General features: G+C 46.2%; 1 protein-coding gene across 1 annotated transcript in view; it reads right to left on the bottom strand.

Annotated features, from left to right (window-relative positions):
• Positions 1-13,611, bottom strand: part of BMP7 (bone morphogenetic protein 7) — a gene marked incomplete at its 5' end in the record, with an annotated part of 44,956 nt that overhangs the window by 5,761 nt on the left and 25,584 nt on the right. Inside the window, one exon of the mRNA XM_082007088.1 lies at positions 3,779-3,927. Coding sequence (XP_081863214.1) covers positions 3,779-3,927 — 149 coding nt within the window. The remainder of the gene's footprint in view (positions 1-3,778; positions 3,928-13,611) is intronic.

The raw sequence follows: 13,611 nt of genomic DNA, 5'->3' as shown, positions 1-13,611 counted from the left end.
TTCTATAACTGCTGTTTTTCAGATGCGTAAAGGAAATGCTTATAAATTACTGATTTTATGGAACTGTTTCCATCCTTGCTCTTGCACGTGGCCAAGGTAGCGGTAAATGCGGCAGACCCAGCAAAGGGGGCTGCGGTCAGAGCTCGAGGCCAAGCGCCGGCCTGGCCCCGGCTGGCGCCCGTGCTGTTTTCCAGAGGCATGCAGCCCAGCGGGCCCGTCCCGAGCTGCAGGACTGGGGCGTGCGGAGGGGACCGCCTGCAGGGCTGTTCTAACGGGAGCGCGGCAGCAGGGCGCCGCGGCCGGGCCCCGCCGCGTGGCAGGGCCGGGCCCCGCCAGCCGGGTAAGGCAAAACTGATCTCGGGCAGGGCACCGGGAAAGCTGCGGCAAAGATAGCAAATGCAAAAACTCCTGCAGGGAGATTTCTGTGTGGACACACATCAACAACTTCTTCACCTTCTGCTTAAGCTCCTTTCCGGAAACTAGTCCAATTTTCATTTTAAACGTTTGAGGCTGAGCCCACAAAGTGCTTAACCAAGTAGCTGTTGCTAAATATATAAGTAGTTCCACTTGTGCTCAGGCTTTGCCAGATCGAAGCCTTATTTCCTGAAAACGAGCTCAGCTGCCGGCGTTAGAGCTCACTGAATACAGCTCCTACGGCTTCTCCTGCCCCTTCACAGCAGCCTTTCTGCTTCCCAAAGCTCTTTAAACTAGCAAGCACATCTACGGCTTGTCCACTGTAAACTACCTGACCCTCACCACGTCTCTAGAGAGCAGCTCAGCGGTATGCGGGGAGGGGACCCAGCTGCACGCCGATACGCTCACGGGCATGCGCTGGCGCAGCCTAAGTAGCATCTGACCAATGATTTCCTCACGTAACACCAACACCTCGCCTTCAGAACCAGTATGGTGGCTATGTTTCCTTAGGGGGAAAAAGGCATGTAATGCCTTTTGTGGAGGTATTATGTGTATGTATGTGAAGTAGCGTATTTCTTCTTAATAAAGATGGGAAAAATCCTCTTTCTAACCTTGCTTTCTGGATATACAGGAAAGTTAAACACAAGGACACATGTAGTTCCCATTAGAAGATGATAAACTTCTCCCAGAAGAACTAAAGCTGTGTTCTTGAACCAGAGGGCACAGCTTTATCTGCTCTTATGTAGCTGCTTTTTTAATACTATCAAAAATGGGATCTTAAGTCATAAACTAAGGAAACCGAAGCGGGCAGCTGCCGTTCCCACGTGCTGCTGCCGGGCAAAGTGTCCGGGGCACTGGGCTGAGAGCTGGCTGAAGGCTACGGAGCCGCTCGAACGTTTCTTTCGCTTCCTGCTGGAGCCCATCCCCATCTTCTAAGACTAAACAAATACCCTTTGATTCCACCCTAGTTATACACCTTGATAGACTTATTTGGCAAGATTATAAAGAAATACAAAGATAGGTTAAATTAATTTCTTTTGTATAATTTCAGTGCTTACAATGGCAGAATTTTTTTTACATAAGACTGTATTGGCTTCATGGTTAGAGACCTCTATATGTAGTGACAGATACAAAGAAAAGATGTTTTTTCTTCTTTTTCTAATTCACTTAAAGCTTTGGGGGTTGCCTAAGCATATAGTGCTGCATCAAAATCCTGCTGTGTTTGCAGCGTATTATTTTCATAAGAAATCCAGGCGTAAAAGCAGCTTTTTTGGTAGTGCACACAGTCTAAATCCAAACTGAAACTTGGGGAGCAAGGAAGGATGTGTCCTCGCCATTCAAAATAGAAAGAAAAACTCACATGTAAGGTGGAGAGCTGTAAGTCCAAAGGTGTGCTGCCAGGGGACTTAGTTACAGAAGACAAGTAGACAATCGGGTCCTGTACCTCTGTATTTACTTTTTAAACACTGCAGTTAGTTTTTCTAACTTTAATGATAGGCTGATTAAAGTATTTTGTTAATCTGTTTTGCAGAAGCAGCGAGTTACTTTTATCTGATTTCAATCCTTTACAAAGTCAGCTAGATTTTTCAGGAGTGTAAAAAGAAACCAGATTACTAATTTTCATTGAATAACAGATAAGAATGCACTTATCACTGAACCTGGGGATTTTTGTCTCTGAAAGCGCTATCTGGGATAGATCTGGCTGTATGCTTTTAAGGGCAGAGTCCTGATTGTTCCAGCAGAGCAGACAGAGTTACTGTAAGCGTGTGCAAAGCTGCAGCATTTCCTTGGATGCAGGATCCTGAAAAGTCTCCACTGAAATCTGTAACATATTCATAAATCAGCGGCCTTCCTCCTTAATGCTGAAAAATGGGATTGACTTTTGCTGGAAACTCAGTAGGTGAGGATGGGGGAGTGATAAGAAAGGCTTTATCAGTATAAGAACATGAGTGTGATACTGTAGTACCACAGTGTTTATGGATATTAAGTCTACTTCCAGCTATCACTTTTTCTGTGGACTCTGGGCTTGGTCTTCATGGTTTTCCTATATATGAACCAGAACTGAATGAGTGTGCCGTGATCACGGACACAACTTCTGTACTTCCAAGTATTTCCTTTAGGAGGCAAAGTGGAAACTAAAAACAAGGACAAGTGTTTGAAAACAGGTTAAGCTTGTCTTGGCTGTTAATTTGCCTTAATTGTTTTAGCTTTAAGAGTTAAGATTAAGTTGTAAAGCAGGTTGAATTTGAATCCTTATGCAAAGCTGGCAAAAGGCATCTGTCATTGGGGTGGGGACTAGTAGCTTCCATGGTGAAGCTCCTGCGTTGTATCTGGGTTTCTGCATTCACTGATCGCTCAGAAAGGGCAGGTTAAAACAAACCCTGTGCACAGGTCTCACATGAGTAAAATCACCCTTTCATGTAAATGACTCTCCACAGGCTGCCTGTTTCAAAACTGCTTTGCACGGTCTTTTTGAAAAATTACTACTTACTGGAAACGTTCAGAGTGATGCACAAAAATCAATAGCAAGTGATATCATAGATGCGTATCTGGAGAATGAAAGTATGTCCTTAGATAACTACATTCAGAGTATTTATAACAGTTTTGAGCTGGGTTTTGCTTAACCTCTCCTGTGGGGCAGCTAGACAGTTTCAGATGATCCCAGGTCCTGGGAACCCCCCAGAAGATCCAGGATACTTTGGTGTCCTTGCACAAGTCTCCAAGTGAGCATCAGGAATCTTAACTTTAAGACAAAGCAGCATGACTTTTTAGTTAAGACCTGGTTAGGAAAATACCTCACCTGATTCTAAACACATCCTTTCTGGAGAAGTTTCAGAGCCAGATCCTCCCACCCATTCCCAAACCTCACAGGTTTGTAGGATAAGCACACTGCAGACCTTGGAGTCCAGACCAGGCATGTCTTTGCTGGTCATTTCTACTGCCACAGAGGAAATTAAAACGGCTTCTAGCTGTTTTCTGAATTTGAAAGGACTTTTTTGCCAATTAACACCAGCCTTCAACATCACTTGGTTGTGTCTTTTCACACACAGCAAAGCTTCTTCCTCTCTCCTTGTCTGGACTGCGCTACCTGCAAATCAGCCAGCAGCGTGTACATAGCTAATACTGAAACGACTGCAGACAGGTCACCTGTCTGTGAAAGCATTTGAGTACATCCTTAACCCCAAATATGTCTGTAGGTTGTTGTTGTTGTTATTACTATTAGCGTCTGAGGCAGATTCAGGAAAAACACGGTTAAGAAATCCTATTCAAAAGGAAGAGTACTGAATGCTTATGGCTTGCCCCGGCTGGGAACCGTGTGCCTGAAACGGAGACTCACTGATTCGTGTTGGTGTCTGACACTCACCATCGATGCCTTCCACGGACAGCTGGAGGCCAAGATTGTGTTGGGGATTCACCACCCAGTGATTACTGGTTGCAGTAATGTCAAACACCAGCCACCCTTCTTCTGCGGCCCAGATTGTTCGAGAGTCGAGCAGGAACAAATCGGAATCCCTGAAAAAAAGAAGCACAGTTCCCAGTTGCCCAGGCTTCCCACTGGCGTCCCTACAGGCATTCATCCACGGGCCGTACGCAGGACACTTGGTCGGCCTTTCAGCAACAGGCAGATTAGGCCGGGGCTGGGCTGGCGGGCTTCGCTGCCTAATCGCCTTCAGATGAAGCACTTTTCTTCCCTTTAAAAAAGGGAGGATGGGTTGAAGCAGAGTTGAGGTGGTTTTGGGTTACTTTGCTCTTCCAGTTAACCTTAGAGCTGCTGATGCAACTTCAGGAAAAACTCTTGCCAGGCACAGATTTGCAAAATTATTGTTTGCATATGCAAACTGGGTAATTGGGCAGACAATGCTGCTCATTATCCTTTCCACACATAATTTCCTGGCTTTTATGCATAATTGTAGCGCTGGTGCAAGCCAGCTGGAACACTGGTGTGCATATATTAACATATGTAATGGTTTTTAAAATTTGTTCGTCTGAGGTTACAGATAATTGATTGAGGCAATAACCCTCTGCACAGTCGCAGGTCTGCATTACTTTGGGTGGCAATTTTCTTTCAATTCATTGCGTAATTTTTAAAAATGCCACCGCTGAGTTATTCTAGTTGAAGAACTCGTACCAGAAAATGAGAAAGACACGGAATAGAGAGGATTTCAAGCATCTGAAAAAGGTGAAATCATTCTGCATGCACAAAACGTTTCCTGGCAAATTTCTGTAAAATGAAAATTTGAGAAAACACAGGTTCTGTAAAGGAAGGAATCTTCTCTTATCAGAATTTAAGAAAGAGATAAAACTTGGAAAGAAATAGTGAAAACATGGGATAGTGGTGCAGTTACTTTATAAAAAACAACTTTACAAGGAGAACAAAGCAACGCAGTGGAAGTGTCTAGACAAGTCCCGTAAGAGCTGCTTTTGTACTTACAGTGCACAAACATGATAACTTGTTTAAGTGTAATTATATCCTTTTGAATGAAGAAATATGCTTGGAAAGCCCTTTAATCATGTCCTCAAAGCTTAAAGAAGGCCTTATTAATTTTGTTACTATTGATTTGTCAGTGCAAATATATATATTTAACTTGGTTTACGCAATGTCTCTTGTTTGCATGAAATATCAAGTGATCAAAACTGAATCTGAGAAGTGCTGTTGGCGTAGAGGCTTTTGTCTCGTAGCTTTTAGTGATTCTTTTCCTTGCGAGATACCATGAAATTAGAGGCTTTTGTCCCACACAGCTGACTCAAAAGAGAAATGGAGTTTTATTGCAGTGTTTTTACTATCTAGCTTTCCTTTCAACCTTTGTGAGCCAGGGCGTACAAGAGATGATGGCTTTCCTCCGTGAGCTAATGGATGCCACCGCCTCTGGCTCTGTGCTGGCTTACGTGAAATTAAAACCTCTGAAATTAGTTCCCCCAGAGCACGCGAGCACGTGGCCCAGCATGCACAACAGGAGGATTCCGTCGTCCGTGCGCCGTGCCGTCGCCCTTTGATACAACGCGGCCGAATACGTAGGCGCAGCCAGTGCTGCGGGTTGGAGCTGCGTGTGGCAGCCTGAGGGAAAGCAGTGGCTTCTGCGTCTGCCCGGTTCAGAACGGGAAGGCGAGGTCTGAGGCTTGCAAGAGACGTTTTGCCGGCGTGGGATTGTGACAGTTGCAATCCCTGCCTTCGCCCAGCATGGCCCTGCCACGGAGGAAGGCGCGGGAGAGGGAGGTTTGCTTTCTTTTAAACAAAGTTTTGGTTTGTGGAAGAAATCCTGTGTCAGAATTGACCTTGCTGCGAGACTGTCTTGCTAACACCTAGGGGATCCTACGGGGAGTGTTTTGGCGGCTGTTTGGGCAGCCAAAGATGCGGCTCAGGAAGGGGCCGTGGCGCAGCGATGGAGAGCCTCAAGCCAGGTGTTGGGAGCTGCTCTCTGAAGCTCTGTCAGCTTTGGGCGCATCTAGGACAGCGAAGATAAACAGTGCGCATAACCCCCTCCCTCCACATACACGTTAGTTACAGGAATGTAAGATGCTTGAACTCTCACTGGGAGACAACTTTCCTGGGGTTTCATCCCCACCCAGAAGCAATGGCCCTGTGCCCGCTGCGCATGACGCAGCCGCATGGACACCTCCCGCCCTTCCCTGTTTACGACGCGCTGAACAAAACGCGTCCCAGAGGAACCGGGGACGAGGGAGTAGTACGGATTGGCCCGTTCCAATGGCTGAGTCCAAGTTTCCAGAAGTAAAGGATTTTTATATTCACATACTGCATCATTTAAGCGTGGCCCCTGACTGGAACTCATGATTCACACAAGGTTTAGTTAATAGGCACTTGGCTTGCTTGGTTTTCTCCCTTGTACTTTACAGGTTGAAGATAATAGCAATAATGATAACTTTTTTGGTTTTAGCTACTGCTCAACTGCAGTATTACTCAGAAAAACCAGCCTTTAAGCTTCCCATGCTGACATGATGCAATCAGGGTAACCAGACAACATGAGGCATCAAGTACCAGGGTGAGTCAGTCTGGGAAATTGTATAATGTGTTTGTTTTCCTGTAGTTACAGCAATGTGCAAACAATAGGCCTGGAGGGGAAGCCCGAAGTGAGAGAGATCAAAGGGACCCACTAAAGGGAAATGTCCTTCCCACACACACTTGGAACATTTGGACCCAAAAAGGCCCCATGTCAGATGCTCTCTGGAGAAGTTCAAGCACTCCTGGATTAGTACTTTCCACTCTGGCCCACCAGCAGCGGCCAGGGATGGGACGCACAACCTGACTGGTTTTGCAAGCAGAGGTTCCTGAGATTGTGGCTCATGTTCCAATGAAAAGAAACCTCTTGTTCTTTTAAAAAGAACAACCTCCCTTTAAGTGAAATGCCTTGCCCTCCAAAGACTTATGGCAAACAGCGTTAAATCACTAGCTAATAGACAGCAAGCCCTTTAGACATCATTGTTGGAAAAGACATAATAAACATGGCAAAGAAATGTTATTCTGCTTGGACTTAAAATTTGCTCTGAGGGCTCCCATCTATTGAGTTGTCATATGAGATAGTGCTAGTTAAGTCTAATGCGGCTGGTTTGGGTTTTAGGTTGGAGATAAAGATCTAAGCACAAAGGGAAAAGGTTTCTAGTGCACATCTCACCCGCTGGTGCCTTACCTACCAACTGGATGCATATTTAGAGCATTCTTGGAGCAATGTGAATAATGGCTTTGCAACCAGGAGGCAGAAAAGCACTTTGGTTCCTTGTCCCTGAATTCAATCCCTTCATTTGAGAACTTCAGAGCATGTGAGAAACTGTACTGAACCTCCTACCAGACCAAGAGATAGGAAGAGGCACATGATCCTCGTTTTACAGAAAATTAAGCTGGGACATGGAAATGTTAATGTCTAGATTAGAGTTACATAAATGATGAAGTCTGGATCCAGACCACAAGTATGTTTTGTTGAGACCACATCAAAATGGCTCAGCGTTCAAAGTACTTACATCAGCGGGAGTGTCAAAGCTTTTAGCAATGATAAAACTCAGGGCTTTCAGCTCAGTTTTCTCAAGCACCAGGCTGTTGATGGAGCCTAAGATGAGGACAGGAGGTTGGCACTTGTCTACTGATTGCTTTGGTAGTGTCTGGTGCTGGATGCCAGAAAGGAGAGGCACCTCCTGTTAGAAACACTCCCAAGAATTTGTCTACAGGTCATAGAACTGCTGTGTGGTCTATGAAATTTCCTTAGTAAACTTGGTGTTTTCTAGTCAAGGATGACTAACACATATTGCAAAGTGAGGGTGGCTGAGAAGGATGCATGTGAGATTGTGTCTAGAAAGCAGCTGGAGTTAATGGAGGTGGAAGGGCTGAAGCTGCCAAAGGGCTGTGTGTGACCAGGGATGTGGAAGGCGGGTGCCATGAGTGGGGTAAGGAAGGGAATCACAGGGGATTAATGGAAGAGAAAAGGACTGGAAGAAGTGAGGTTTGTGGGAGTGAGTGGAGAAATAAGAGGAGACAAAATACAGAAGAGGCGAGTAGGAATATTCTGAAAGGAAACAGGGAAGAAGAGAGTTGCCACATTGCAACGTGGTAATTCTAAGAAAAGAAAAAGGTTTAACAACCAAGAAGCTTCATGAAAATAGTATGTATGGGTTCTTTGCCTTTTGCTGGGCTATTTTTTCAGCCTCTAGGATGCACTTGGGTTTCCAGCCATAAACACTAGAAACATATCCAAAAACCAGAAGTGCAGCATCTCTCCTAATCACCTGCCTCGATGAGTTGGGGCATGAGAAAGAACACAACACGGACTAACAAGAGAGACTCAGAGAAAATATAAGAGTTGGCAATTCTGCAATAGCAAGGGAGAACGGGAGAGGAAACTCTGCATTTATAAACTATAATGCTATAAGGTCTATACTGCTCTAGGGTAGCCCTCTTACCAAACAGCACCTGCTTTTGCATCTGTTTTCTTCACTCACCTTCCCCGTCCCCCTTGCCAGCTCTGTTACGTCAAGCTGCTGGTTGACAAGTGGTAATAAACGCTAATGAGCACTTCCAAATGGGATAAAAATAAATGGGAGGAAGGACAGGCAGCAGCAGAGACGGTGACTCTCAGCAGCCTTCCCTGCATCACAAGAGGAGCCGATCTCTGTGACCTGCTGGCACTCTGGGCTGTGGGCAGGCTTGGAGCCCTGGCCTCCCCGGCCATGTGCTGGCAGCAGCCAGCCCAGGGCCACTGCCAGCAGGTCCTGCCGTCCCCTGCCTGCGCCCAGCTGCTCTGCCAGCCCAGAGGGCACGCCGAGGGGCGCGGCGGCTGCACTGCTCTGATCCCTGCCTGCTCGTTTGAGGAATTACAGATCTAGCGGTGTTTTAAACAAGAACCATACCGCGACACCTTGCAACGGACTTTAAATGGCTTTACAAATACAGGTCAACCCTCCCGGCTTCTGTTTTAAAGTGGGAAATGCTTGAGGCACAGACACGTTAAATGTCACATTGACTCAGCAGGTAAACCACAGCCACTAAGCCGGGAGCATGATCCTACCCTCTTGATGGCTCCTCCAAGCCCAGGGAGGCTGTCTGGGCCACAGACATGGTGCACGATAGCAAGGTTACTGCCGGGCAGCCCAAGGACAGAGCTGGCGCGGGGGGATAGGGGCAATTCACGTCCAGGTTTGAGCCGGTGGAGGGAGGAGAAGGCAGAAAGGGCATCCTGGGAGGGCGAGAGGAGATCTGGGGTTAGAAGACATCTGTTTGGATTAAAAAACTGCAGTATCCAGATTCCAGTTTGCTTGGTGTCATCGCTTAAAGTCAGCTGCAGCTGTCCAAAGACAAGCTTAGGAAAATATTTTTCAGACTTTCCTACTTAGAGAGGGCCCCAGGATCTCCCTGGGCCTCTCCCTGGCACGTTTGCAACACCCTCTGTGCACAGACCTGACGCAGCCCTCCTCCCACACCTCCCCTTCCCCGCGCGCCCGGGATCCCCTGCTCGGTCGTCCCTCTCCCTCCCCGCTGACCAAACCCTCCCCATGCTCCCGGAGAGCAGCCGCCAGCCAAGCGCAGCCTGGGGTCTCCTCTGGGTGATGGGAGGGCCACAGCGGGGAGGACGGTTTGCTGGAGGTGGTTTCCAAGGACTGGTCTGAAAACTAGCGAAACAGATCTGTGTAAATTGTGGTGGATCTGAGGAGAAATTAAATTCACTTTAAAATTTCAGAAGATTCTTAACTCTGTTTTGCGTGCGTCTAGTAGCCGTGTTCCCTTTCCTATGTGGTGGTTGAGAAGGGTAAGCTCTACGTTTCAAAGACTGATTAAAAGTGGCAACGGGAGTTTGTTACGGAGAGATGCGACATGTTTCCTAAATATGAAGCCTCTTGTAAAAGCAGTGCTGAGAGAAATGAGGTTATATACATATCTCCGACACTTTATATACAGCTGTTTCTGTTCAGCAGTGAATCGCTGTTCATTAGTGCACCACTTAGCTGAGCAAGAGCCCGCTGGGGTGTGCAAAATGCCTCCTGCAGCTACCCAAATGTCTGTGAAGAGCTGTGCCTTGCGAAGTGAGTTCAGGATTTGTCAGAGTTTTTGCAGACTGCAGTGGCTTTTAGGAATGGACTGAAAGAGATAACTAGATGCAGCTCTGCTCTTGGAGAACTACAGGATCTCCATGCTAAAGTTCCTTTGCTACTGTGCCCAAGAGCATGTCGGGATGAGCGCAGTTATCAACTGATTTGCAGATAAGTCACAAAAAAAATCACAGCTATTCTCAGTACCTGTCTAGATGCTATTAGTACTTGCAGATACTGTCATGGTGCTTGGGCACAATATTAAAACAAACTCTACCCTTTGCTGCACCATCCCTAGAACGATCGCACTGCTATTTTAAAAAAGCTCCAAAAAGAAGGCACATCTGCTTCGCGGGTTGGGTGGGCCTAAGCCTTTCTTAGTTACTAGAATTACATGTTTCAACCCACAACATGGAAAGAGACTCCAATGAATGGGAGAAAGGGGTCTGGAGAGCGGCTCAGGTTTGATCGGGTGCAGAAGTGGTGTAGTTTGAAACACAAACTAAAGCGTTCCAGCTGCAAGTCAAACCCAGGAATGCATCATGCAAGATCTTATTTTTCTGTAGGGCTGGTAACATGAGCATTCAAATCATTCACTGCCTTTGAAGCCTGTGAAATCCATAATGACCACAAAGTGAACATGTAGCAACTACATTTCAATTACCAAAGGCTGGTCAAGTACCTGGCTTTATTCTCTCCAGTAACAAAACTCCCATCGACTTCAAAGGGGTTGGGATTTACTCCACAGTGCAAGTGCTGGGTCCAGTGAAATTGGAGATGTAACTCTGGGACGAGGTATTTTAGCTTCTGAAGGTACAGATAGATGGGCGGGATTGAGCTCTGATGTTGAGGGGAGCTGTACAGTCTGCGTTTTCCCTGCAGCTTCAGGATAATAAATTGAGGATGGTGGCCCAACTGATAATGTGCCCCAGAAATGCACAGGTACTTTTTGAAAATACACAAGGTCAATTGCGATAGGAGTTAGGTATCGAACGTGCTTAGCTGCCGTTAGAAATCCCACTACGTGATTGTGCATCTCTTCAGCAGTTAAGTCCCTTTGAAATTCTTGCTTTGGCCATCGCTTACAAAAACAGCAGAGTCTGAGGGTAATGGATATTTCTTTTGCAAAGTAGTTTACAAACTATTTCATGATTCCACTGTAAAAGTATCGCAGTTCGTTATTCTCAGGCTCGTATCCACAAGCTTTATTTTGACATGTTTCCTGATGGGTGCCCGAGATAAATGACCTTCAACACCTTGTAGCAAGCCTCATGCCCTGTGATGTCTGCTCCCTCGCACTGGAGGAGGGAGATTTGCTTTCCCGCAGCACCCAGGAGGGAGGAGAGGGAGGCTGGAGCAGCACCTGGCTCCCTGACGGCAACCTTTGGTTCCCACTAGCAGGGTTTGTGACCACAAACAGGGACTCGATGTCCTGCTGCTCAGCACCCTTCTCAAGCCTGTCACTGGCTTTATAAAACTCTTTCCCAGGCTTTTCGGTGAGTGAACCATGAAGACCAGACAGAAGTTGGACGTGAGTCACTGGACTTTAAGTTATGCACACGAAAGCTTTGAGACATGTTATATTAGTCAAGACATCAACTGTTTTTGCAGTGTTTATGATATCAGGAACATTTTTGTTCATGAATGTACTTGTTTGCTTAAAGTGAATAATTGATGCTTTGTGCCTAAAGAATGCTGTACATGCCTTTTTATAAGGGAGATGTTGCCAGTTTGAAAAGCTCGCCTTGCAATGAATTCATAGATTTGGAAAGGCCAGGAAGAATATTTGATCATTTAGTCTGTTTCCCTATAAACACCTGTAATAATATCCTCAGTCTGACAGAGAGATAATTTCTCTTAGTCGAAGTCCAGAGAAGCATCCCATCTGCTACAAAGGACGGGGCTGGGCTCTCCATTTTTACTGCCACACTTGTTCGGCGTCTATCTACCCACAACTGAGCAGGCGGATGGAGGAGAGCTTCCATCCTTTGTTCAAATGCCGGTGCTATTGAGGGGCAGGATTTCAGAAATAGTCTGCTGTGGTTGCAGCTCTTTGTCTGGAAAGACCTATGCCTGTATTTTTCACCGACAGTAAGTTGCAGACAAGAGATGTTGCTGGGTAGATACCTGCCAACCTGTCTGAACTTGTAAAGCAAGTCATTAATTGTTGAACTGCTAGTACTTATGGTTTATTTGAACTGAGGGTACACCATCATACCCTCCAAACTGGAGGCTCATCTGAGTTTTAACTGAAAATCAAGCCTTCAGCACATCCAATGGTCTCTTCACCCTCAAATGAAAAAACCTCCAGTCAGTCTCAGCTTGGGCTTTCCAGCTTCTGTGCCTTGGTGCACTCAGACAGGAGGTGCACGTTGCAGGGCGGGCACAGGCCAGGAGAATACCTGGTGTTTCAGATGCCGAAAGGCAATTCCAGCAATCTGCTGGGAGATCCCACTGCTCTTGTATGATCACAAGAGCACAGGGAGAGGGAAAACCATTTGGGTTTGTGTTGGCCATCGTACCTGCCGTGCTCTAGGGAGAGGAATCTACAAAGCCAAACGCGAGCAAAGGTTTTCTTGCCTGCGTGGGGGGGAGGGTTTGGCTTTGTTTTGCTCTTGTTGCTAACAACGTCAGATGGGTCTGACTTTCCAGCCCGCTCAGGATGAGACAAACAGCCAAGGAAGCATCAAAGTGAATGGGTGTTTTTTGATCAACACTGGAGAGAGTTTGTTTTCTTTCTCCACTTGCCCAGTGACACACTGACTTGGATGACTGGTCTGTGACAGAACCGGATGGAAAATGTCAGTGGAAAAATGCAGAAAAAGAGCAAATATTTTTACAAATGTTAGGGACAATATTTTTACCTTTGGTCAATCCAAACCAACAGGAATATTTTTTCAGGACAAACTGTTCAAAACTCACTGTTGCCTGTGCCAAAATGTATGCAAAGGGTGAATATGCATGAACACTCATTAAAAAGTGTTCCTGTGGTGAATATGACGCAGTAAAATTGCATCTAATCTTGTAGCTGGAACATCTGTATAATTAGCCAGATTCCTCACCTTTTCCAGCCAGTGGTTCATGTATACGCCTGCCCTTTGCATACATGTTTTCCTTTAGGAATAAGAATTTGTGAAGGAGACAGTTTGCAGAAACACTGGATGCTCCGAGCAGTTGCATACCCATAACTATCCCCGGTGGGTACCTTGCAGCCCTCTCTAAACATAGTTTTAACAAACCTGTGGATGTATCATCTTAAGATAATAAATGTCATCCTAACTCTGTCAGTAAGTTTCCTCCTAGTGGGCACCTACCTCGCTAATCAGGACCTGCAAGAGAACTTCCCTGGCATCTGATGAGGTAGGACATTTGCTCCAAGAACAGGTTTCTGGCTATTCCCTAATGCCCTGGCGTGCTGGCGAGGGCCCCTTCGTCTGCCAGCGCACGTCTTCTGTCTGCTCTTCCCAACAGTGAAAAGACACCCCTGCAGGCTTGTACCTATATGAGCTACTCAAGAAATACAGCAAAGGGAGGCTTCTATCTCTGGAAGGGCCTAAGATGGAATAAACTTAAACTGCATGATGTAAGCAGGACATCTAATGGGCCCTATGCACATCTGTGGCTTGTTGCCTTCTCCTTTAAGAAAGCCTGGTTAAAATTTATAGTTCG

Source organism: Phaethon aethereus, assembly GCF_964289735.1.
Source record: "Phaethon aethereus genome assembly, chromosome: 16".
NCBI classification, from domain to species: domain Eukaryota; kingdom Metazoa; phylum Chordata; class Aves; order Phaethontiformes; family Phaethontidae; genus Phaethon; species Phaethon aethereus.
Note: the sequence above shows the minus strand (reverse complement) of the source record. Positions and strands in the feature narration are given on the sequence as shown.